Genomic DNA, 25,263 nt, shown 5'->3' with positions numbered 1-25,263 from the left:
AAATTGTGTTGCGCTTAAAATATTTACTTTCAATCAGAGGTGTCATCATTTTGATCAAAGAGCCCATTTTTATTAGCAGTCTAATAAATGTTTTTCAGACTGTTTTTTCACTAAATAAAGTGAAGGAAAAAAAACAGTAGGCTATGTAATCATTTTTATTTATATGCATCACTACAACAGTACATTAATACACAGTAGGGGTGGAGCCGAACCCGAATATGGTATAGAGATCGCTCAGACATGTGACCAAATGGGCGGCAACCTCTTCAGAACGCAAAGAATTATGGGTATGTTTGCCCCGGCTGGCATAGCAGCAATAGCAGGCTAGTAATCTGGCATGAAAATAATGAAAAATTAACGTGAAAAACAGAATATAATCCTACAAAATGCAGCGGGCTAAAGAAAACATTGTCGGACCATACCGCCTAAAATTAAATCCTTATGCAAAAACGAGATATGACGAGAAAATAAAGGGAATCAAAGGACTGGATCCTTACGAGCAGAGCGACTGGTCAAGGGACGTCAAACTGTTGCCCAACTTCCAGCACCCATATATATACAACTATATGATATTAAGTGTTAGTGCATACACACACGAAGTTGCGATAATCAGAACTGTCCTATACAGTGGATCCATTTAGGTTGCGTGGGACTCAGCAGCGCACCAGCCAGAGAAGAGTCATGGCAGTGCGATGCTTGCACATGTCTGTAACTTATCACCCACAACCTACCCTCATACATTTCCAGTTCTTTTCTATGGATTCTTTATAATGTAAATGTTTTGATCTAAATGTATTAACATGTTAAATATGTAAAGAAACTGAAATTAAGTTGGTTGTTACTACTATTCAAGTTATGTAATTGAGTTTGTAATTGAGACAGAATTTCATTCAGTCTTTGTGTATTTTATTTACAGAGATGGCTAAAAATCATTAACGTTACATGTGAGAAGAGACATTACAAAATCTTTTGGAAAAAAAAAAAAAGATTTACATATTAGATGTGAGCATGGTGTATAATTCTAACACGATGGCTTCACAACAATACTTGGACACATATTGGTCAAAGCACAGCACACAACCACAATTTTATCCAGCAAAGTCTTTAATGTTTTTAAAAGAAGTATCTTCTGCTCACCAAGGCTGCATTTATTTGATAAAAACAATAAAAAAAACAGTAATATTGTGAAATATTATTCCAATTTAAAACGGCTGTTTTCTATGTGAATATATAGTAAAGTTTAATTTATTTCTGTGATCAAAGCTGAATTTTCAGCATCATTACTCCAGTCTTCAGTGTCACATGATCTTTAGAAATCAGTTTAATATGACGATTTGATGCTCAAGAAACATTTATGATTATTATAAATGTTGAAAACTGTTGTGTACAAAATTTTATTAAAATTCTTTGATGAATAGAAAGTTCAAAAGAACAGCATTTATTTAAAATAGAATATTTTCTAACATTATAAATGTCTTTACTGTAACTTTTAATCAGTTTAACTTGATGAATAAAAGTATTGATTTATTTTATTTCTTTCCCCCAAAAATAAAATTCTTACTGACCCCAAACTTTTGACCAGTAGTGTTTAATGTTACAAAGCTTTAGATTTAAACTAAATGATGTTCTTTTGAACTTTCTATTCATCAAAGATGTTCATTTCAACACTGATAATCATAAATGTTTCTTGATCATCAGATCGTCATATTAGAGTGATTTCTGAAGGATCATGTGACACTGAAGACTGGAGTAATGATGCTGAAAATTCAGCTTTGATCACAGAAACAAATTGGGTCTCCTTACTGCGGCTATCCATGCCATTCGTCGCCTTTTTGTCACCTCTAAAACATGGCTTGTACAATTATTTTTTCCACGCTGGAAAACGATAAAAGGATATTCCGTTCTTAAGCTTTAAGCCACTTCTATCGTGAGAACGACTATTGCAGTATATAACACAGCAGGTAGACGGCATCTTGAACTCTCCCTCCATGCAATCAAGTCTGGCGCCTAATGTTTGTGCCGCGGATTCCCAAAATGCTTTGCGTTCCCCACGGAGAATACGTCATGATGACGACACATGAGCGATCCTTATTCGGAAAGGCACAAATAGCGTGTTTTTTACGAATACTTATTTCGAACAAATACTTTAAAAAAATATTTGTATTCGGGAACAAGAAAAACTTTATATCAAAAAGCTGCGTTTCCTCATGAGACCGCAGTCAGTGCATGCCCGCGTGAGTGAGTGACATTCAGGAGTCGGGGGGTGGGGTTAAAAGAGGTGACTGACACAGGCTGCTCCACACAGCAACAGAGAAGACTCGGCTGGGTGAAAAAAGACTTCACTATTTTTGTTGAATAGATTTTTGTACCTTAACTGGGTTCTGAAGGCAGTTTCTAGCTTTTGGGAAGCAGAGTTTGGGCCGTTCACATGCGCGTTCAAGTTCGTTGTTTCACATGTAGACGTGCAGTATGCGCGCTCATAATGGAAGCGACGCGGACACGGTGCTACGCGCTCGTTTTTTCCAGGCGCGCCCGCGCCGCATCCGGATAAATACATCTCAACTTTTCAGAATGCCACAAGCGCAGCGCAGGTCATGTGACCAGAACCAACCAATCAGCTTCACCCTTTCCCTTAATAACATTGAAAAACAGCCAAGTTGGAGGAACAGCTTATCATATCTGTACAGGAATAACCATTTTAAAATAAATTTAATAGCAGAGCTACTGCAAGCGATTTTTAATGCTGGAAATCCATTTATGCTTTGTCTTCATTGAGAGATCAGGTCATGGTTGCTTAGCAACGGCAGACGCCACGGGAAAGAAGTTCATTCAGAAGAAGAACAGTTCTTTTAAGTATTATTTGTTTTTATTCTGTCTGTTCAGCGTCCTCCAACAAGGACGGGCAGTGGTGGGGTTCATAATGTTCACAATGGTATTTTATTAGTTGTTGGTTTAACCATGGATGAGGTAATGGCTGTTATGTTATTTTCTTTTCAATGGCGTTCCTTGGTACATGTTCAAAAACATCAACCAATATTGCATATACATAATTATTATAATGGATATAATTAAAGAATACTTACACTATAACGTAAATTATAAGTGTAACGCACAAAAAAAAAAAACAGGATTTTACACCTATTTTGAATTTTACTCGAATACAAATACAAATACTTTTCACCCCTCAACAAATACAAATACAGATACAGATACAAATACCGGCTGCTTTGCACACCCCTAATACACAGTAATGTTTACATTTAAAATGTTAACTAAAACATTAAAAATATATTTTTTGTAATGATTCAAATTAATTTTTGAGTCCAAGTTTTGACAATTTTTTTTATCAATGTTGGAAACAGTTGTGCTGCTTAATTTTTTGTTGTTGTTGATACTTTTTTTCAGGACTCTTGATGAATAAAACATTAAAAAGAACAGCATTTATTTAAAATAGAAATCTTTTGTAACAATATACACAACCGTTAAACGTTTGGGATCAGTAAATATTTTTTTCTTTACTTTCTTTCTTTGAAAGAAAATAATACTTTTATTCAGCAAGGGTGTGTTAAACTAATAAAAAAAGTAATAGTAAAAACTTATATTGTTAGAAAATATTTATATAATAAATGCTGTTCTTTTAAACTCTTTATTCATCAAAGAATCCTGAAAAAAAGAATCACAGGTTCCAAAAAATAATTAAGCAGCACAATATAATTTTTATTTATTTTTTTTTCTTTTTCTGTGTTTTTGATCAAATAAATTGAACTTTGATGAGCATAAGAAGAAACTTCTCTAAAAAATTCTAATCAAAATTGTACTGATCCCAACCTTTTGAACTGCAGTGTATATAATTGAAAAAAGTTGTTGATGCTCACCAGGGCTGCATTTATTTGATCAAAGCTTAATTTTCAGCAGCCATTACTCCAGTTTTTAAATGTCAGAAATTCTTCAGAAATCACTCTAGTATGCTGATTTGGTGCTTAAGAATTTTATTTCATTATTAGTGTTGAAAACGCTGCTGAATATGCTGATGAATTTGTAGAAACTGTTAGAAAGTTCAAAAGAACAGCATTTATTTAAAATAGAAATAATTTTAATCATTTAATTTGTCTTTACTGTCCCTTTTGATCAATTTAATTTGTCCTTGCTAAATAAAATAATTAATTTCTTTAAGAAAACATTGGTGTATAATATATTTGACATATTACCTATACTTTGTGCTCGTATATAGAACTCTGCCACAATGCTAGGCCGTTCTGGTTGTATTGTAAGTCAGATGACTTGGCCAAGTAACAGCACACTTCTCCTCAATAAGCCGCACTATTTAAGGTATCAAACATGTACCACTTAGCAAGCACAACTTATCAACGACAGCTCCCCAGACTGCAGGGCTTCCCAGCATGCTCCGGCTCTGTAGGTGGAATGCAGAGCAGAGCTGACATCTTTCCAGAGCAGAGGAACAAGTTTTTCTAACTCTTGTAGCTGTGTTTTTTCCCCTCCCCTTGTCTTTCTGCCCAAGGTTGCAGACACGTGAGCAAGAAAGGGTTAATACATGGTGGCTCTGCCTCATAGACAGTGCAGGCCATTGAATGGCTACCTTCTACAGCCAGCAAACACATTGGTTAAGGTTGAGGGTGGGTCTGTGGTTGGGGCTGATAAATGGACTGGACTCACTGGATCAGGAGTCACCGTGCACACCATGTGTCTATTTGCTCATAACGACGTTCAGCGGGAGAGTGAGGGGAAGGAGGGAGGGAGAGAGAGAAAATAAGGGCAGAGGCGGTAGGGTTTTTCAAAGAATAGATGATAATGAATGTTCACGGAAAGTCGTTCAAGTCAACAAGGTTGTTTTTGTACAGAATTCTTCTTAATTTAATGTGCTTACAATCGACACAATCTTTGTGGCTTGGCTGTTTTTTCTAACTTAGCGCCTCCATTGTTGTGACATGTGCACACACACATTCAAAATGCACACATACACACTTTCCCCTCCTTTTCGCAGCAGGCAGTGAGGTGGCCCTCCCTGGATTGTCGTGTATAAGGGACAGAGGGTAATGTTGTTTTGCTCTTGAGTTGGCTGACCTGGTGTCACCTGACAGTGAAGTGAACAACAACACTCGCCGGACTTCTATACCTTAACGTGTAATAAAAACGTATGTGCGAAAAGCAGCTCAGTTTTACACCTTTTCAGTGTTTCGAAATGTGTATTAAGAAACTCAGCGGAAAAACTGAGAATTGTTTTGAACTTGCATATGAATCCATTTTAGCTGCTCGGATTACTGCCAGCGTTCTCACTTTTCATGACAACTTTTCCTCTGTTTTCATTCTTTTTTTTTTTCCCCTTGTATTTTCAGCACGCTCTATTTCCCCAAAGCCCTACATAAACTCACTTTTTTTTATACCAGGCGTTTCATGATCCCTGCGTTTGTCAGAGCTTGTCAGGAGCATTTGGAAATTTCAGAGAAGCCTCCAAGCTTTTCTGAAAGCTTAGTTTTGTTTGCCTAAATCACCGAACACTTGTCAAGGGTTTTAAAATGATGTAAAAGTCAGTTGAATGATTATTATTATGTACAAGGCAGGTCTGGAGTTTTTTTTTTAATCCTTTTTCTGGCCTTGCTTTATAGACTAAACCAACTCCAGGATTGTGTTCGACTGAGTTGGTGTTAACATCACCGGCGAGAGCCAATATTCCATTAGGAGACACTCACTCACACACAAACATTTCTTCTGTGGCTTGTTCTTAGTCCTCTGGGTGTTTTAATGTGATTCATTATTATGTCATATCTTTGTGCACAGCTCTAATTGTCTGTGTATGTGAAGTAATGCTGATTGTTTTGTTATATCTATTAATTTAATCAGTTTGCAATTTATACACAACTGTTCTAAAATTTGGGATTGGTGAGTTTTTTAAATTTATTTTTTGGAAAGAAATCTCTTAAACTCATATAAGGCTGCATATATTTGATAATAAAAACCAGTATAAACAGTAATGTTATGAATTATGATGTAAACTGCTTTCTGAATTAACAGTTTTTTTAATTAAATAGAAATTTTAGGGCTGTCATGATTTCTCGATTAATTGTGAGTACTCAATTTTTTTTAAAAATAGTCGAATTGAATTTGCTTGTGTCGAGTGACCGGCAAAATACCAGAAGTGGTGCATTCTATGGACGAGAATCCATGAAACGCATTATTAGACGTTTTCAAAAGCTGCACGAAATATTAAAACCATTTAAAAATCATAATAAAGCATAGTGCTGTTATTCACAAAAGCTGAAATTCAAATAAATAAATTGCAGTAAATGCTGCTCCACACAAACAGATATCATTTACGTCGCAAGTGGACATTTGCATAAAATGTTGTTCAGTCAGTATTACACATGCATTAGATCATGCTGTAAAGTGTAAAAACGATTGTCAGGCATAATGTACATTAGTTCCATTTTTTATAATACATTATGTATTTTAATGTATTGTAGTTTCGTTTAAGAAATTTGCTTTGGATACTTTATATGAACCAATTATTATTACCTCATTGCTATTATATGTGTATCTTAAATTAATTATAATTATCAGATTACTCAATCAATCATCAGAATAATCGACGATTACTCGATTAGCAAAATAATCGTTAGTAACAGCCCTACTTTTATTAGTTGGTTAAACTACATAATTTTTTTAATAGTCATTGCATTTTTATTTGAATTTTCATTAGAAGTTTCTACTTTGTGAAGTTGTGAAAGTTTTTTTTTAAACTTGACAAACAAAATTTAAAAAACCACCACCACAAAGAGTACATTTCTAGGAAGTCATTTCTAGTGACCCTTATATAAGGATCTCACAGCCAACTCTGCTCACTTAGCGACTACTAATCTGTGTGTGTTTGTGAGAGGAAGGTTGTGTGTGCGTGTTCAAACACATGCGCACGCGCATTCATATGTATGTTTGAGGGCAGCAGCGCATGCTCCAGCTGGCCATGCGTGGTTTATTTTTAACAGGCTGTCTCAGAGACAAGCTCGCAGGTCACGTTGTTAGAAAGAGGCCAGTAAAGTCACATAGAGTGATTCCAGAGGAATCTATGGATCTGCTATATGAGGACCTCTATTAGATTTATCTTTAGGGTTTTTCCTATCTTTCTCTCCTTCGGCTATGCCACACGTGGCCTCTTTCACCTCTGTCATTTTGGTGGTGGGTGAGGAAATATGTAAACACTGACTTCAGTGGGAGAGAAGGACTTACAACAAGACTCTTGTCAAACAACTGGCAGCAGTGTGCTGCTCTGTGTAGTGTGTTTATAGGGTTTGTGTGTTTGTGTGTGTATGGCGGAAAGAAAGAGCACATAAAAGGCAGAGGAATGCGGTTACACCATTTTAGAAGCTGCTTATCAGAGTAGGCCATTTTGTCATTTGTTTAATATTCAGAGTTATAACCTGAAGTTACAGCAAGATAGGACATGACTGTAGGGTTACTGAGAAAACACTTAAAGATATATTACAAGTAAAGTATTAACAGCATCTGTCAATTTCTACAGAAAATAATGAATTAAACTGAAGGAAAAAATATACCACTTTTACAGTTTTGCCAGTCTAACAAGTTTCAGAAATACTCTTAACACGGTTTCCAAACTGCTTTTTCAAACACTCCCCCTCTTCCATTGGTTGGACAAACTGATAATCCCACTTTAAACTCAAGGTGTATGTTCTTGTGTCAAGCCGATCGAGGTTTAACAGGGACACAACTTAAAAATCGTGTTTTTTCCGTGTTTAAGTGCTATCATCAGGTCCCGGGTCCATCTGCCAACCCAGAAAATGTGAAAAGAACAACACAGTAAAAAAAACTTTGATAAGCCTTTCTTTGAAAGCATGTGAAAACAACGAGTCGCTCAGATTTCGCTTCACCGTGATGTAGAAAGATCTTAATATTATAATATTACTGCCCCTTAATTTTAAAGTTTCCACCCATGGCGCTGCCATTGAGTTTTCGCAAGGGACAGCAGTGTCCCAGCCTCAGAGGAGACAAGAAAGCAGTGGATTTATTGATTTATTTACTGTATATTACGCTGCTGCCACACAGATATAATATAAACATGCGATTCCTTTCCCAGCTGTTTACCTTCACCGACATAAAAGAGTGTTTTTGTAACTCCTGTGTGTTTTTAACGTAAGTTTGTGTGTATTTTATCGTTTAAGCGTAATAACACATGAAAGAGAACTTAGTTTAGTACTCTCATACTGTGTGACAGACGCTTTCTGTGCATGTACTTCAGATGTGTGTGCTCAGAAAACCCTATACCAGAAGTTTAAACTAAAATGGTTTAAAACGCATGATTTCAGCTCAATAGACATGATAATTAAAACCAAACATAGTGTGAGTATCTGAGGTCTGAGCTGTAAAGGCACAGTCCTGTTCTGGAAAAGGGGGTGAGGAGCAGCATCTCATTTGCATTTAAAGAGTCATGCGCAAAAACAGTGTTTCTGTTTCCACTCAAAATAGGCATTTTAAAAATGATATAATAAATGATCTGTGGGGTATTTTGATCTGAAACCTTTCAGACACATTCTGGAGACACCAGAGACTTATATTACACCTGTTTGACATAATAGGTCTCCTTTAAACAAACAGAATAATGTGTTGATAATACAACTTTTTGAAAAGGAACTAAACTTCGGCTTATGAGAGACATGGAGAAGATGTGGCCCACGTATAAAATAAGTCTTTCCTCATAAGGATTGATTTAGGCAGCTTTACAGAAAAAAAACAAACAAACATTGTATTGAATTATTCATGCTTTTTATAAAAAAAAAAAAGGTTTGATACAGTTTAAAGTTTTGAAGAATCTGTGTACTTAGCCAAGGGTTTCATATAAATGTGTTTTTTGTTCTTTTTACAAACTGACGTCAGCTTTATTTTATGTGGTAATCAACAACAGACCACAGATGCTGTCTAATATTAAGTTGTAAAATAGTAATGTTGCTTAAGCCTGTCTGATTACATGGTTACACGTGTATGCTTGCAGTCAATTTTTTTTCTTTGCATATTTTAAATTAATTAGAAAAATTCTGCAAAAAGGCATTGAAATTAAATACAATACCGGATCATTGTTTATAGTCTTGTCTTATTTTATAAACACTTATTAAAATTATTATTATTATTTTTGTTGTTATTATTATTGTTGCTATTAATAATCTATATTTTCTTGAGTTTATACTTGAGTTAATCCATGCATTGATCATTTACAGCCGTTTTTCTTTAACACATTTTATTCATTTGCCATTAGAATAAAACGTTTAGGTTTTTTTATTCAATTTTTTTGCATTCTTTGAAGTGAAAAAAATTGTTTTTCAAGAAAAATATAGTAAATGTATTAAATATTTATTTTGATTTTCCAGATATAAATAAATGTGCAAGTGTGGAATCTCCCACTATATGAATATACAGTCAAAAAGAAATTTATTTAGACACCTTCAACATTTCTCACATTATCAATCTATTCCTTTCCCAGCTGTTTACCTTCACCGACATGACCGAGCGTTTTTGTAACTCCTGTGTGTTTTTAATGTAAATTTGTGTGTATTTGATAGTTTAAGCGTAATAAGACATGAAAGAGAAATCAGTTTAGTACTCGCATACGGTGTGACAGACGCTTTTTGTCCGCGTACTTCGGATGTGTGCACTCTGAAAACCCTATATCATGAGTTTAAACTAAAATGGTTTAAAAAAGATGATGATGATTTCAGCACAATGATAATGATAATTAAAACCAAACTGATGTTTTTCTTATGAGTATCTGAGGTATGAGCTGTGTAGTTTGGAAAATGGTACAAAATATAAAAAAAGAACTCAAAAGTTAAATTGTGTCAGAACAAATTCATCTTGATAATGTTAGATCAGTAGAAAGGTATGTAACAAAACATGGTCAGGTCAAAGTGTCAAATCAAATTTTTGGTCCAAAATTTGTATCGATTTCACTGTGTGAATAATTTTTTTGGTATAATATGTCACAGTTTACTTTATTTTGATATCCTCGCTTACATAAATGAACTATGGTGTCCTGCGCCTACTAGTAAAAAATATTGAATCGAATGAATTGAATTTGTTCTTTTGTAACTTTTGAGTTCTTGTCATATTTTATTAACATTTCCTAAACTATAGTGACAAATCTGATAATGTGAGAAATGTTGAAGGTGTCTGAATAATTTATAGTTTGACTGAATTTCACTATGGATGAAAAGCATCTGTTCTTTCCTGAAAATAATTTCTTTGAATATAACCTCTCTTTCTTTCTCTCTCCCTATAGTGTGCCCATCCTCATGCAAGCACCGTGCCTGCACTAAAGACAACCAGTGCTGCCACGAACAGTGTCTGGGTGGCTGCTTGGAGCCCAACTCGTCGAGAAAATGTGTGGCCTGCCGCAACTACATGTACAATAACGTCTGCGTTGACAAGTGCCCACCTGGTTTCTACACCTTTAAAGGCTGGCGCTGCGTCAGCTTCAGCTTCTGCCAGGATCTCCACAACAAGTGCAAGCAGAGCAAGGGTGACTGCCATGAATACGTCATCCACGACGGCGCATGCATCCCAGAGTGCCCTTCTGGGTACACCACTGTGAACTCCACTACGTAAGTGACCTGCCACTTGAATGCTCTCCACTCGAAGAACGTGCACTTCACATGCTACACATGTGCGTCAGGACCCATAAAATCTAAACCTTTAGCGTATGAAGCGTGACCTGTGAAGAGAGAGGGTGTCTGGGTCACTAGACCACATTATGCCTCATTTGTGACCCTGGAACACAAAACCAAAGTTTTACTTGGTCTTAAGTAGCATGGGTATATTTGTAGCAATAGCCAAAAATATATTGTATTGGTCAAAATTATGCCAAAAATCATTAGGCTACTAAGCAAAGATCATGTTTCATGAAGATATTTATTAAATTTCCTTAAGTAAATATATCAAAACTTAATTTTTTATGAGTAATTTGCATTGCTAAGAACTTCATTTTGACAACTTTAAAGGTGATTTTCTCAATATTTAGATTTTTTTTGCACCCTCAGATATCAGATTTTCATTTTCATGCTTATTTATTCAGCTTTCAGATAATGTATAAATCTCAGTTAAAAAAATGACCCTTATGACTGGTTTTGTGTTTCAGGGTCACATTTAGACTTCAAACTTTTTAAAGCATAAAAACATGATTTTATGCTTTATATATGTGCTCAAACAGCACCGAGGACTCAGTGGTGTTTATATGAACTGCTGAAAAAAACTGTATTGGTGGTATAGCTGGTTTTAACTGGTCTAGCTGATCTCCCAGTCTGAAAAATGTTCAAAATCCTTCTAAAACCAGCAGGACAGACAAGTTGAAATATGCTGAGAGACCTGCTAAGACCAGCGAAACAGCTTAGGTTGGTTTAACTCATTTTTTCTGAAGGGATTTTATGCATCCTTCCTGTTTGTCACATTCGCGGAACAGGAACAAGAAGTGAAGGAAAGGACTGAACTGCAAAGATGGCTTAGAGTGATCAGGGCTGTACTGACCTCAGTCGACTGTCTGAGAGCACTAAGGATCATTTGGGACAAAGAGAGTGTGTCAGAAAGGGAACGTTGTATGTTAATGAGAGGGAGCGTGTGAGTTTTAAAGCAGCGCTGACCTAGTGTGAGGCTTGGCAGTGCTGATGTGTCCATTTAAAGAAGGTCTGGGCAGGAATAGGACGACTACAGGAGACCGCTAACCTCTGTTTTACAGAGCTTCTCAGAACATAGTTTTGTATTGTTTGTTTGTTTGTGGTGGAAATATAGGATAACCAATGTCTCATGGCTTTATTCCCTTCCTTGCTATTTCTATACACACATGTATTTCTGTATGCAGAAAGATGGACTTTTGTTCACATAAGTGTTGTGTTTTTCGCATATTCTCAGTGATTTTCAGAAGTCTCTTTGTTCCACTGTGGTCAGACTCCAGCAAAAGCCCTCAATGAAAACAGCAGAGCATACAATCAAGATGGGATATTTTGATACAAGATTTTATCAAATGTATCATGCATACTTCAGTATAGCAAAAATAAATTACCCTTGTTTAATTGGGAAATCCATTTTAGCAACTGTCCAGAGTTACCCTGGACCACAAAACCAGTCATAAGGGTCATACGTTTTTGAAGTTGAGATTTATACATCATATGAAAGCTGAATAAAATAAGATTTCCATTGATGTATGGTTATGATAGGACAATATTTGGCTGAGATACAGCTATTTGAATATCTGGAATCTGAGGTTGGAAAACAATCAAAATACTGAGAAAGCCTTTAAAGTTCTCCAAATTAAGTTCTTAGCAATGCATATTACTAATCAAAAATTAAGTTATCATATATTAACAGTAGGAAATTTACAAAATATCTTTATGGAACATGATCTTAATATCCTAATAATTTTTGGCATCTATGCAATGTTTTTTGGCTATTGCTGCAAATATACCTGTTCTGCTTCCGACTTTGTGGTTCACGGTCACACATGAAGAGCATAATTTTTTTTTCTTACCCAGAAATGAAAATGCAATCATTTTTACTTACTCTCAGGTCAGTCCAAACCTGATTAGTGTATTCTACTATCTCAAAACTAAAAAATGTGTAAAGTCCAAGCTATTTTTGTCCATACTGCAACAACACAAAATGGTAAGTCATTCTGTCAAAATGCAAAAAGCATAAGCTCCATAAATGTTTCTGGAAATGAGTTCTTATGACTGTTACAGTATATTCCAAGTCTTCAAAAGCCATGCTATAGCTTTGTTTGATTACCAGACTATATTTTGTGTGTAATGGGTTTCTCAGACATAACTATTTCATGGCTTCAAATGTTGTATGAACCACTTTTATGGTACCTTTTTATAATTTTTGGAGCTTAACAGTCTGAATCACCATCCTGTTTTGTTGTATCTAAAAAGCAGACCTGAAATTTACTTTTGAGTTCATCGGAATAAAAAAATCATGTGGTTGAGGGAAAAATTAAAGGGATAGTTTACACAAAAATGAAAATTCTGTCATTAATTACTCACCCCCATGTCGTGCCAAACCCATAAGACCTTCATTCATCTTTGGAACACAAATTAAGATTTTTTTAATGAAATCCAAGAGCTTTTTAACCCTGCATTGACAACAACGCAACTGACACGTTTAAAGTCCAGAAAGGCAGTAAGGGCATCATTAAAATAGTCAGTGCGACATCAGTGTTTCAACCGTAATGTTTTGAAGCCGGATGCACTGCGTATAAGACGCACGCTATGTGCATAAACCAGTCTTCGTAAACATGTCTGAATATTTCGACAGAGAGGACGCGTTGCAATTTTTTCACAACGTTACTTATATCATTTGCATTGCTGTCCATGCAGGTTCAGCTCTCTCAAGATTTCATTAAATATCTAAATTTATGTTCCGAAGATGAACGAAGGTTGGTTTGGAACAACATGAGGGTGAGTAATGACAGAATTTTCATTTTTGCCTGAACTATCCCTTTAAGGTGAGTAAATAATGACAGAACTCCCTATAATGCATGTTCCACCAGATAGGACTCTGGATTCTGCCTCTTTCTCTTTCCCTCTTTCTCATGATACTCTCGCTTCCCCCGTGCCAGTATGACCCCTGGGCTGGGCAGTGTGGGTGCACTGTGGGAATTCAGACAGCAGACACACAAATCAAAGAGGTTGGACAGACACAGCGCAGTGGTCAGTGCTGCTGCCCTTGGTTACAGTCTCAGCATGCTAGCAGGCCTCCAATAAGATATAAGGAGTTTCGACACCCTTGTCTCATCAACTTGTCTCTCTCTGTCTGTCAGCTGCGTAGACAGGGAGCGCCGTCTGGCCACTGACAGATAAACGACTCCGAGTTGCATCCCTGCCGCAGGGAGACACGGCATACTGGACTCTGATATGTCTGCAATACGGATTTCACCCACGCACCAGCTTCCCTTCAGATTAGCTGGATAAACCGCAGCACATTCCGTCCTTTTTGGCAGGTACCACAAAAGAGTAACAGGGCGCAAAACACAGCGACGAGCCATTCATGGAAATTATTTGCGCTTTACCCGATAGGTGGTTTGTGCACATTCTCGGCACGGCTTTACATCTGGTATCATGTCGTGACGCTGTTATAATTAAGACTTTTGGCTTGTAAACCACGCCTCCATATCCTTTGTTCTGCTTTTGTGGATTCACACTTTAGTACAGTTGTCGTACAAATATGCATAGCGTAGTTTCACAGGAAACAGCGGTGAAAAAAGCATCCTGCACAGAAGACAAACAGTTCCTTAGTCAAGCCCCGACGACGTATCTACAAAAATAATCAGTGATTAAGTTGTGTCTCTGGCACGTCGGAGAGAACGTCTCATTCAACCTTGATTGCACCCTCGGCCTGCCCCTCAAGGTCACCCGCAGCCCCGCTCCCAGCGCTGACACTTTGCGCAACAGGATCCACGTCCTTGACACAAACAATCCGTTATTGTCTCAATAGTGCAAATTTGCTTCAACAAGAATAGAAACGCTCCATCATATCTGCGTTTCTTTGTTTCTGTGTTCTGTTCACAGCACGTGAATGACTTTTGTTTGTTGTGTGGCTTTGTGTGCATGTGACTGTGTTCTGTGCCACAGGTTGAACTGCACCCCTTGCGCTGGCCTCTGTCCCAAAGTGTGCATGGGGCTGAAGACAGTAGACTCAGTCACTGCTGCCCAGGCTCTGAGAGGATGCACTGTGATCAACGGCAGTTTGGTCATCAACATCCGTGGAGGGAGTAAGAACAAACAAACTCTTTAATACAATTTCTTCTGTTTATGCAAGCATATAAGGATGTTTTTATTACACGGCTCTCTGGAATTCATGGTTATAATTGGTTAATCAGCATTCTGTAAATGTTTTTGTATAGTGACGGCTGAACTATATAATTGGCTTTTGTCTATAGCAACCATTCTCCTTTATGGATTAGTATTACACATCAATGAGAACAGGAAATAATAATTACTTAAATGTTTATATACAATTGAGGTCAAAAGTTTACATACACTTTGCAGTATCTTCAAAATGTTAATTATTTTACCAAAATAAGAGTGATCATACAACTTTATTAAGTACTGACCTGAATAAGATATTTCACATAAAATACATTTACATAAAGTCCACAAGAGAAAGTAATAGTAGAATTTATAAAAATGACCCAATTCAAAAGTTTACATACACTTGATTGATTTTTTTTTTTTTTTTTTTAGCATTTTTGTGTATTTAAACCCTTTCCAACAATGATTGTTTTTTTCTAGATCCATCTTTTCACACTGAGGACAGCTGAGGAACTCGTATGCAACTATTACAGAAGGTTCAAACACTCCCTTTTGCTTCAGAAGGAAACACAACGCATTAAGAGCCGGGGGGTGTAAACTTTTGAACAGAAAGAAGATGTGTAAATTTTTCTTATTTTGCCTAAATATGTATTTTTTTTTTCATTTAGTACTGCCCTACAGAAGCTACAGAATATACTTACACATTTCCCAGAAAACAAAATAAGTTACATTTTCCCTGACCTTCAAATTCCAAAACTGTTCACCCTCTGACTCTTAATGCATTGTGTTTCCATCTGAAGCATCAGTAAGGGTTTGAACCTTCTGTAATAGTTGCATACAAGTCCCTAAGTTGTCTTCAGTGTGAAAAGATGGATCTCAAAATCATACGGTCATTGTTGGAAAGGGATCAAATACACAAAAATGCTGAAAAAACCAAAGAATCTTTGGGACCTGAAGTTTGGTGAAGAACAGCGGGCAGTTTAACTGTTCAGGACAAACAAGGGACTCATGAACAACTATCACTAAACAAACAAACAAACAAAAAAACAGCTGTGGATCATTCAGGTATCAACACAGTATTAAAAATCAAGTGTATGTAAACTTTCGAATGAATTTATTATAAAATAAAATTATTTTCTGGACTGTATGTAAAGTCTTTTACATGACACATCTTATTCAGGTCAATACTAAATAAAATAACATGCATTTTGTGTGATCCCTCATATTTTGGTAAAACTATTAACATTTTAACAAACAAACTTTTGACTTCAACTGTATCATTTAAAAGTTTTTAACTGTATAATTTACATTTTGTGATTACAGTTTTTCTCAGTTGCTAAAACACTATAACCAGTCTTTTGAACTAAAATTTCAAAACAATAACGCCATTTTTGAAAAAGCACACCCATTTCCCTAAACAATAAACACTATTCCCTGCTTTGACACATGAGTTATATTTGGTGAACTGTTACTGCAAAACTCTACACACAAATCCCTACATTTCTCAGTGCTTACACCATGTGGTCATTTAGAAAGCACAAGCATTCACCATTGTTCACTCAAGTCTGCGAAGTTTGAGCTCAATTAGCACACAATTACCCAAGTGGAAACACTAGGAGTCAAAATTTAGCACACACCAATCAGAACCTTCGGCATAGATTTGTTGTGTTCATCATGTGAAAAGTTTTTTATTTGTATTGTTTTCGTAGTATTGTTTTGAATTTGTTTCATCAGTGTGTAAAACTGTGTTGTAGTGTGTGTGTTTTTGAGGATTTCCCTGCTGAAAAAAACAGCTAATACCAGCCTAGGCTGGTTGGCTGGCCTTAGCTGGTTTAAGCTGGAAGTAGCTGGTTTAAGCTGGTCTCCCAGCCTGGCCAGGCTGGTCAGGCTGGTTTTAGCTGGTGGTTTCCCAGCCTGACCAGCCTGGCCAGGCTGGAAAAGTGGCCAAAACCCCTCTAAAACCAGCCTGCCTTCCAGCTATGACCAGCTAAAACCAGGCTGGTTGACCAGCTAAAACCAGCCAACCAGCCTAGGCTGGTTTTAGCTGGTTTTTTCACCAGGGTTGTTTGTCATGTCTGAGAGCAAAGTTAGGTTTTTCAGCAAGATTGAATTGTTTTGAGTGGAGAGCTTCATTTTGACCTCAATATAGGAAGTTTGGGGAATTGAGTTAGGAGTTGTGGATTTGTGTTTAGAGTTTCGCAAATAAGAGGCATAATTTCAAGAAATGTGTTTAAGCAATTGAGAAAAACTGTAATTACTCACCCTCATGTCGTTCCAAACCCGTAAGATCTTCGTTCATCTTCGGAATACAAATTAAGATATTTTTAATGAAATCCGAGAGCTTTCTGACACTGCATAGACAGCAAAGCCACTACCATGTTTTCAAAAAGTCAGATTTTAAACTCGCTCTTCTTTCCATCTCTCCCTCTTAGATAACATAGCCGCAGAGCTGGAAGCTAACTTGGGACAGCTGGAGGAGATCACCGGTTACCTGACAGTGCGACACTCATATGCCCTAGTTTCTCTCTCTTTCCTTCGCAAGCTCAGAGTCATCCATGGGGAGACACAGGATGTCGGGTATGAGTTTTGTCGTAGGATTTTGTCAACCCTATATCATCTATAGATTTCATCCTCTTCCATTGTCCTCACTCGTGTGCTGTGTTCTTTTCCATCAGGAATTTTTCCTTCTACGCCCTCGATAATCAGAACCTACGTCAGCTGTGGGACTGGTCCAAACACAACCTGACCATCAGGCAGGGCCGCATGTTTTTCCATCATAATTCTAAACTCTGCATGTCAGAGATCCGGAAGATGGAGGAGGTGACGGGCACCAAGAATCGGCAAACAAAGAATGACATTGTCTCAAAGACCAACGGAGATCAGGCCTCATGTAATGAGAACATTGCATTTCATGTATGCTCGTATGCTCTTTCTCAATAAATCTGAATGCATTTTTGTTGCTGTTTTACTAGGTGAGAGCCAGGTTTTGAAGTTCACGCAGATTCGCACACTTTCTGACAAGATCATCATTAAATGGGAGCCTTTCTGGCCACCAGATTTTCGAGACCTCCTGGGATTCATGGTTTTGTACAAAGAGGCGTAAGTTACTTGGCTTTTCATGCAGAGCTTAATCAATGCAGACAGTTTATTTACTGGGTTTTGAATGAGGCAGTGAGGGATAAAATACTGTCCAAAATCCAGAGCATTTTGCCCACTGGAAACTTTTAAGTGAACTCTCTGTTTTGTGTTTTCCAATTTAATGGTCCGTACCAAGTTAAACTGTCTGTACTTCCTGTACTTCCGCCTTGTTTTCATTTTTTAACCACATTCAAAACATCACCTACCCTGACTCTAAGGTCCATTTTATAGCCATTCTTAGTTTGTAAATTGACTTCATTGCAATGAAGTGATGATTTCTGTGTAAGTATTGTTGACATATCTCTTTTCTCCTCTAGGCCATATAAGAACGTGACTGAGTTTGACGGTCAGGATGCATGTGGCTCTAACAGCTGGGTCATAGCAGATGTAGACCCTCCGCCTCGCGCCACAGATGGAAAAGAACAGCAGGAGCCCGGGTACCTCATCCTCCCTTTGAAGCCGTGGACGCAGTATGCCATCATGGTAAAAACCCAGCTCTCCGCTTCTGATGAACACCAAGTCCATGGAGCAAAGAGTGAAATCATCTATGTCCGCACCAATGCTACCAGTAAGTTTTTTACAAACTTGAAATGAAAGTTGGGAAGATCAAAACAACCATGTGTTTGCATGATCTCTTCGCCAGACCTGCTTAAAACTGAATTTAGTTATTTCTGAAGTTGTTTTTTGTTTCTGGTAGCAGTGTTTATCGTGTAGGCTTGGCACGGGAGAGCAATAAAAGAGGTCAAAGGCTGGTAAAATAGGTCACTGATGACTTTGAGCAGTGTGAAATCACTCAGCAGTTTGCAGCATGACAGGCCGTTATTTAGGAGAAAGAACTAATGTGGTTTGCTTTCAGTGCTGCCAGGTGTCTGTCTGGCATCCTTTTGAGCTTGTTTTGTCTTTCCTTCCTGATAAACCACATAACCATTTGCTAAGCTGAGAACATTGTCTCGGCAGCTGGTTGGCAAGGCCTGAAAGTAGTGCTTTAGGGTTTTTCTCTCTCTTTTTTTTTTTTCCCCTGGCTTGGCAAATGGTTGGGTTCGCACGCCGTGACATCGATGGTGCCCCTCCACTTCTTCCTTTTTAGACGGAAGCTGTCGTTATTCTTCTTGTCTCATTTTGACAATGTGGTCTGGCCAGAATTGAGTTTAGTATACTGTTTTAATAGTGGCTTTCTTCTTATTTGAAATCATTCATGTGTTTTTTGTTCTTTTTTAGAACCCTCTGTGCCCCTGGACCCCATATCCTCATCAAACTCCTCATCTCAGATTATTCTGAAGTGGAAGCCCCCTAATGATCCAAACGGAAACATCACACACTACCTGGTCTTCTGCCAGCAGCAACCAGAGGCCAGCGAGCTCTATAAGTTTGATTATTGTCAGAAAGGTTAGAAAACATACAAGAACATAATGTAGAACATACACATTAGTGTTCAAAAGTTTAAAAAAAGTCTGAGCCTTGTGTTTCTGTTGTTCAGGTATGAAGTTGCCCACCAGAGCCCCCACACAAGTGGACAGTGAAGAGGAACAAAAGTGGAATCAAACTGAAGAGCAAGGCCAAGATAGTCGCTGCTGCGCTTGCCCCAAAACAGAGAAACAGCTGAAGAAAGAGGCGGAGGAGACAGAGTACCGCAAAACCTTTGAGAACTACCTCCATAATGAAGTTTTTGAGCTCAGGTAAACTTTCTAATTACTGTAGATTACTGTAAAAATTAAACAATATAGCCCATAATGAAAATTATTGATTTGTAAATTATCAGTTAGAACCTCCACCAGTGACACCACTGAGTAGGAAAAAAGTGGTTTGTTATAAAAAATATATTTTTTTAATACTTTTTCATATGTAAACAATATATGGCACAAACAACTTTTTCATATATAGACTATATTTGATATATGTGACCCTGGACCACAAAACCAGTCAAAATGGTCAAAAAAATTAAGCTGAAGCTGAATAAAAAATCTGTCCATTGATGTATGGTTTGTAAGGATAGGACAATATTTGATATTTGAACTATTGGATAATCTGGAATCTGAAGGTGCAAAAAAATCAAAGTACTGAGAAAATTGCCTTTAAAGTTGTACAAACAAAGCTCTAAAATATCTTCATGGAATACGATCTTTAATATCCTAATGATTTTTGGCATAAAAGAAAAATCGATAATTTTGACCCATACAATGTATTTTTGGCTATTGCTACAAATATACCCGAGCTACTTATGACTGGTTTTGTGGTCCAGGGTCACATATTACATAGACTTTTTTTGCATGCATGGCATGCATATACATTGTAATATATACACTGTATAGCATACTGCACATTATATACACGTTTTCAGAAATAGGCAGTTTATAGTATAGATACAAAATATAGATTTATGCACTGAACATAAGCAGTAAACAGTTTGTTGCATATATAATAATTTTTCATATGTAAACAACAGGGTGAGAAGTTAACAGTAAATAGTATATTGCACATATAATCATTTTTCATATGTAGAGAATAGGGTCAGAAATGAACAGTAAACAGTATGTTGCATATATAATAATTTTTCATATGTAGACAACAGGGTCAAAAAGTAACTTTTTTATCAGGTGCAATATTTTACATTTGTGAATGCAATTTTTATAATCACCTTATTATTATAAAAAAACATATGTCTTTAATGTCAAATAATACAATTTACCCAATTACTTTAATCCATGTTTTAAGTTCAACAGAAATATGTTTGATCGGTTAAAAAGCTCAACGCTGCACAAAACAGTGAGTAAAAGCAATCAAATGCAGTGTGAACCAATCTAAATGTAATTCTGCAAATTGACACTTCATTTTCACATTTCATTTAAATTACTACAGTGTATTAAGGTGTTAAAATGTGCAGGGTTTTTTTTTTTTTTTTTCATTTTGGGGGCATTTTTGCCACAAGCCCTCGTTAATTTCCGACCCTGGTAGACAATATGAACCATACATAGACTTTTTTATTTTTAGGCAATTTATAGCATAAATGTGACCCTGGAGCAAAAAAACAGTCATAAGGGTCAATTTTTAATTGAGATTTAATATTGAATAAATAAGCTTTCCATTGATGTATGGTATGTTAGGATAGGACAATATTTGGCTGAGATAAGACTATTTAAAAATCTAATCTTAAGGTGCAAAAAAACTCAAAATATTGAGAAAATCGCCTTTGAAGTTGTCCAAATGAAGTTCTTAGCAATGCATATTACTAATCAAAAATTAATTTTTGATATATTTACGGTAGGAAATTTACAAAATATCTTCATGGAGCATAAACTTTACTTAATATCCTAATGATTTTTGGCGTTGAAGAAAAATGTATAATTTTGACCCATACAATATATTGTTGGCTATTGCTACAAATATACTCGTGCTACTTACGTGGTCCAGGGTTTTGCATATATAGAAAGTTTTCACATTGTTTCAAGGAGAGCATTGTGCAGGATTTATAAACATTGTTTAATTATCAAAAAAATTAGTTATTAGTTAGCCCTAGTGTAAAAGTTTTAGAAACAGATGATGTTTTCCATTCAGAGACTGATGGATGCAGCTGTCAGATTCTTTACCTGACGTGACCCTCCAGGTGGAGATTCTCAAGTGGTTCATGGTGTTCTTCTGTTTTCTCCAGAGTTCTAAGCTCAGGGCTGAACGTCTTAGTAGTGGTTAGGCTGGGTTGTTTTTGACTCCACCAAAACCTTGAGTATGTGTTTTCGTTAGGTGCGTTTCCACTGTCTTTGTGTATCTTTGGCCTTCAGAAGCTCGCAGCTGGCCTTAAAGATCCCGTTCCACTCCTACACACACATGCACGCTCCCACGTACACACAAACTTTCTCTCATGCCTTGTACAGGCCTTGTTTTAGCACAATCTTTGTTTTGAAGGAAAGACGTTGTCTGCTCTGTGGTGGCGATAGACAATGTTGACAACGACTACTGTGATGGTTTCAGAGGCAGTGCAGACTCCTACACTGACGTTTTTGTCTCGCTACCCTTTATTGTTCTAAATATTATGGTTGTCCTGCAGCTGGTCTGCACGTTTTATTCACAGTGATTTTACAGACTGTAAAAAGTACTCATTTTATTTAGGTGTTAAAATATGGTTTTACTTAAAAATGATTTTATCCTCGGAAATGCTTTGACTCTTAGAGCACACCAAAAACGCTGAATCCCCCTGTCCTGAGCTCTTTTATTTGAGGAAATAACTGAAGGCTGTGGTGCTCTGGTAGTGGTTTACCACTGGAATAGTTAAAACCAACCACATGAAATGTTCCTCTTCTCCCTCTAGTGGTGATTTCAGTAACAATAAACTCGATGAACTGGAATTTTATGGCTTGTAATCCATGTATGGTAGTGTTGTACTCTTTAAAAGATGCCCAAAATAACCTTTAGCAAATATACACATTTAGACATTGTCTTCTGATATAATGGACCAAATACTTCAACGGTTTATGATAATTGGTAGTGTTTTAAAAAGAAGTCTCTTTTGAGTTGAATTCTCTTTAAAATGTTATCGCAAACTACCTGTTTCCAGGGAAAATGTCAACAGAAGGAAAACTGCACTTGTTCAGAGGTGTTGAATGAATAGTCACTTTAAGACTCCATGTATTTCCTAAACCGTAATTTGCCACACTTTTATGTAATTATACAGTAATTTTGTGGTCTGTGTTCAACAATGAAGTGATAATGGAAAGCTGAGCTCACAGAGCCAAAGAAAGAACAGACTCTGCGTCGTGAAGCATGTCATATCCTTTTTTATATTTTTTACCACGTTGCTTTGAAGAGTTGAAGCTTGTGACTTGAACATTTGTTTAGCGCAGGTGACTATTCGATTAATGGACTAAATAAGTGCTGCAACGTATAGAACGGCCTTTCAAATATTTGTTTTGGCACAGTCAATCAGATTGTTTGATCTACGAGTGAGGCTGCATAATTTACATGCATTATTACGTGACTCACATCAGCTGGTATCACAACATATGGACTCTTTTTCAACATCCACAAACATGGTGATGTATAATAACGAGGCGATTAATTTTTCCAGTTCAACAGTGTTAAAAATATTTAAAGCAGTTAACGCAGGGCCAGAGCTTGGGTCATTGACTCATAACTGCTTCTTGTCTTTTTTCTTGACAAGAAGTGCGTTTATTTAGTCGCAGAAAATCTTTATGATCACATCAAATGGGGGACTTTTCAGACACGTACTCCACTTCACCTCAGAGCTAGGCCCTAGTCAAACGAGCGCAGAATCGGTACAAGTGGCGAGGGAGATTCAGTAGAACATGAACAAGATGAGATGTTGTCAGGCCATATGTGACCCTGGACCACAAAACCAGTCTTAAGTCGCTGGGGTATATTTGTAGCAATAGCCAAAAATACATTGTATGGGTCAAAATTATTGATTTTTCTTTTATACCAAAAATCATTAGGAAATTAAGTAAAGATCATGTTCCATGAAGAGTTTTTGTAAAATTCCTACTATAAATATATCAAAATGTAATTTTTGATTAGTAATATGCATTGTTAAGAACTTAATTTGGACAACTTTAAAGGTGATTTTCTCAGTATTTTGATTTTTTTTGCACCCTCAGGTTCCAGATTTTCGATTTTTAGATGTATCTCAGCCAAATATTGCCCTATCCTAACACACCATACATCAATAGAAAGCTTATTTGTTGAACTTTCATATGATGTATATATCTCAGTTTTGTAAAATTTAACCTTATGACTGGTTTTGTGGTCCAGGGTCACATATGTCAGTAAAAACTAATTTACCTGTCCTGTCAGCCATTATACTGGTCTCGTAGGGTGTGCTCGTCAATTGCACGCAGAAATATGGCTGTGTGCGTTGTAGCCTGTATAATTTCATATATAAATCCATCACATTCAGCAGCAGTAGCTCTTAAAATAATAACAGCCAAATAACCTAATAACCCAGCTACTGTGATGTCTGTTAATCAAAGAACAAAAGAAAAAAGAGGAAATCAACAACTTTTGTATCTTTAAGGATTCATCTGTATTTTTCAATGGTGTTTTAGTGCCACGTGAAAAAAAAAAAAAAAAAAGATTAAAGTAGTAATATTTTGAGAATAAAGTCGAAATTACGAAAATATAGTCAGTATTACATGAATAAAGTCAAAATGTTTTGAGAATAAAGTCGAAATTAGATCAATTAAAGTTATATTTTGAGCATATAGCCTGCGCATGCAAATGGCCTGGATTGAGAGCACCGGGAGAAGTTTTCAAGGCCACTGGAATTTATATGAATATATGTGGGATGTTTAGCAAAAAAAGTGTTATACTCGCAGGGACAGTAAGCTTGGAAATAATATTTCACGTCTTCAGTTGCATTCATTGGGCATATTTGTAGTGCGCCAGCCACTCAATAATAGCAATAAGCTTTGTGCTTTTCGTATTTTTTATATAAAACAAAGTCTCAGCTTTCAGAAGCAGAGAGTTTTATAATGAAATACAGTGTGTCTTGCAATAATGTGTTTTTCACGCTCTTTAATGTGGCGTGACAGATCGCTCTATTTATGTGAATCAGTCGTCTTTTCGATTGCAATGAGACATTCCTTTCGTTAAATTCGACTGTTTTCTTTGTGAAAATTCCACCACCTATTCTGCAAAAACATCTGTGGTGTTCAATCTTCCTGACATGTATTTAATTAAAAGCAACAATAAAATGTTCTAAATGTTGAAGTGGACTCCAACTTGTTAACATAAGTTATATTGTTGTCTTTACTGAGGTATATAAGAGACTATTTAAAAGCTGTTTTATTAACAGTATAATACAGTAAATGATTGGAAATAATATTTAATGTCTTCCATTTATTATTTGTAAAGCGCCAGCCAGTAATCTTAATGATTTTGTGCTTTATTGCTTTTAATATAACACAGCTCAGCTTTTAAATTCTGTCAGTTTCATCACAAAATACAAATTATAAATGTGATGTAATTATAACATTAAAAACTAAGTGCCTCTTTGTTTGTTTCTGTGTATCTAGGACGTCAAGACAGCGCAGATCTCTGGTGGGCATTGCCAATAGGACCTCATCTCGTCTTTTCACTACGCCCTCTTCACTGCCCAATGGCTCGGCCACTCGTAGCCCGGAGGAGGAAGCGGAGGCCAATAAGATTTCCCTGATTGTTCAGGCCAAAGAGTCGACGGTAATCTCCAATCTGCGGCATTTCACCAGCTACCAGATAGAAATCCATGCCTGCAACCATGAGACTGACCCCTCTCGCTGCAGTATGGCGGCCTACGTCAGTGCCCGCACCATGCCTGAAGGTATGG

The 25,263-nt window shown here is 36.7% G+C and overlaps 1 protein-coding gene across 1 annotated transcript in view; it reads left to right on the top strand.

Moving 5' to 3' along the window:
- insra (insulin receptor a) overlaps positions 1-25,263 on the top strand; it is a 77,974-nt gene that overhangs the window by 40,757 nt on the left and 11,954 nt on the right. The window contains exons 3-11 of the mRNA XM_073849798.1: positions 10,298-10,619; positions 14,637-14,776; positions 17,249-17,393; positions 17,492-17,706; positions 17,789-17,915; positions 18,272-18,522; positions 19,173-19,340; positions 19,432-19,630; positions 24,974-25,257. Coding sequence (XP_073705899.1) covers positions 10,298-10,619; positions 14,637-14,776; positions 17,249-17,393; positions 17,492-17,706; positions 17,789-17,915; positions 18,272-18,522; positions 19,173-19,340; positions 19,432-19,630; positions 24,974-25,257 — 1,851 coding nt within the window. The remainder of the gene's footprint in view (positions 1-10,297; positions 10,620-14,636; positions 14,777-17,248; positions 17,394-17,491; positions 17,707-17,788; positions 17,916-18,271; positions 18,523-19,172; positions 19,341-19,431; positions 19,631-24,973; positions 25,258-25,263) is intronic.

The sequence above is a fragment of the Garra rufa genome, chromosome 10, assembly GCF_049309525.1.
Source record: "Garra rufa chromosome 10, GarRuf1.0, whole genome shotgun sequence".
Taxonomy (NCBI): Eukaryota; Metazoa; Chordata; class Actinopteri; order Cypriniformes; family Cyprinidae; genus Garra; species Garra rufa.
This window is presented reverse-complemented; position numbering and strand designations above follow the sequence as displayed.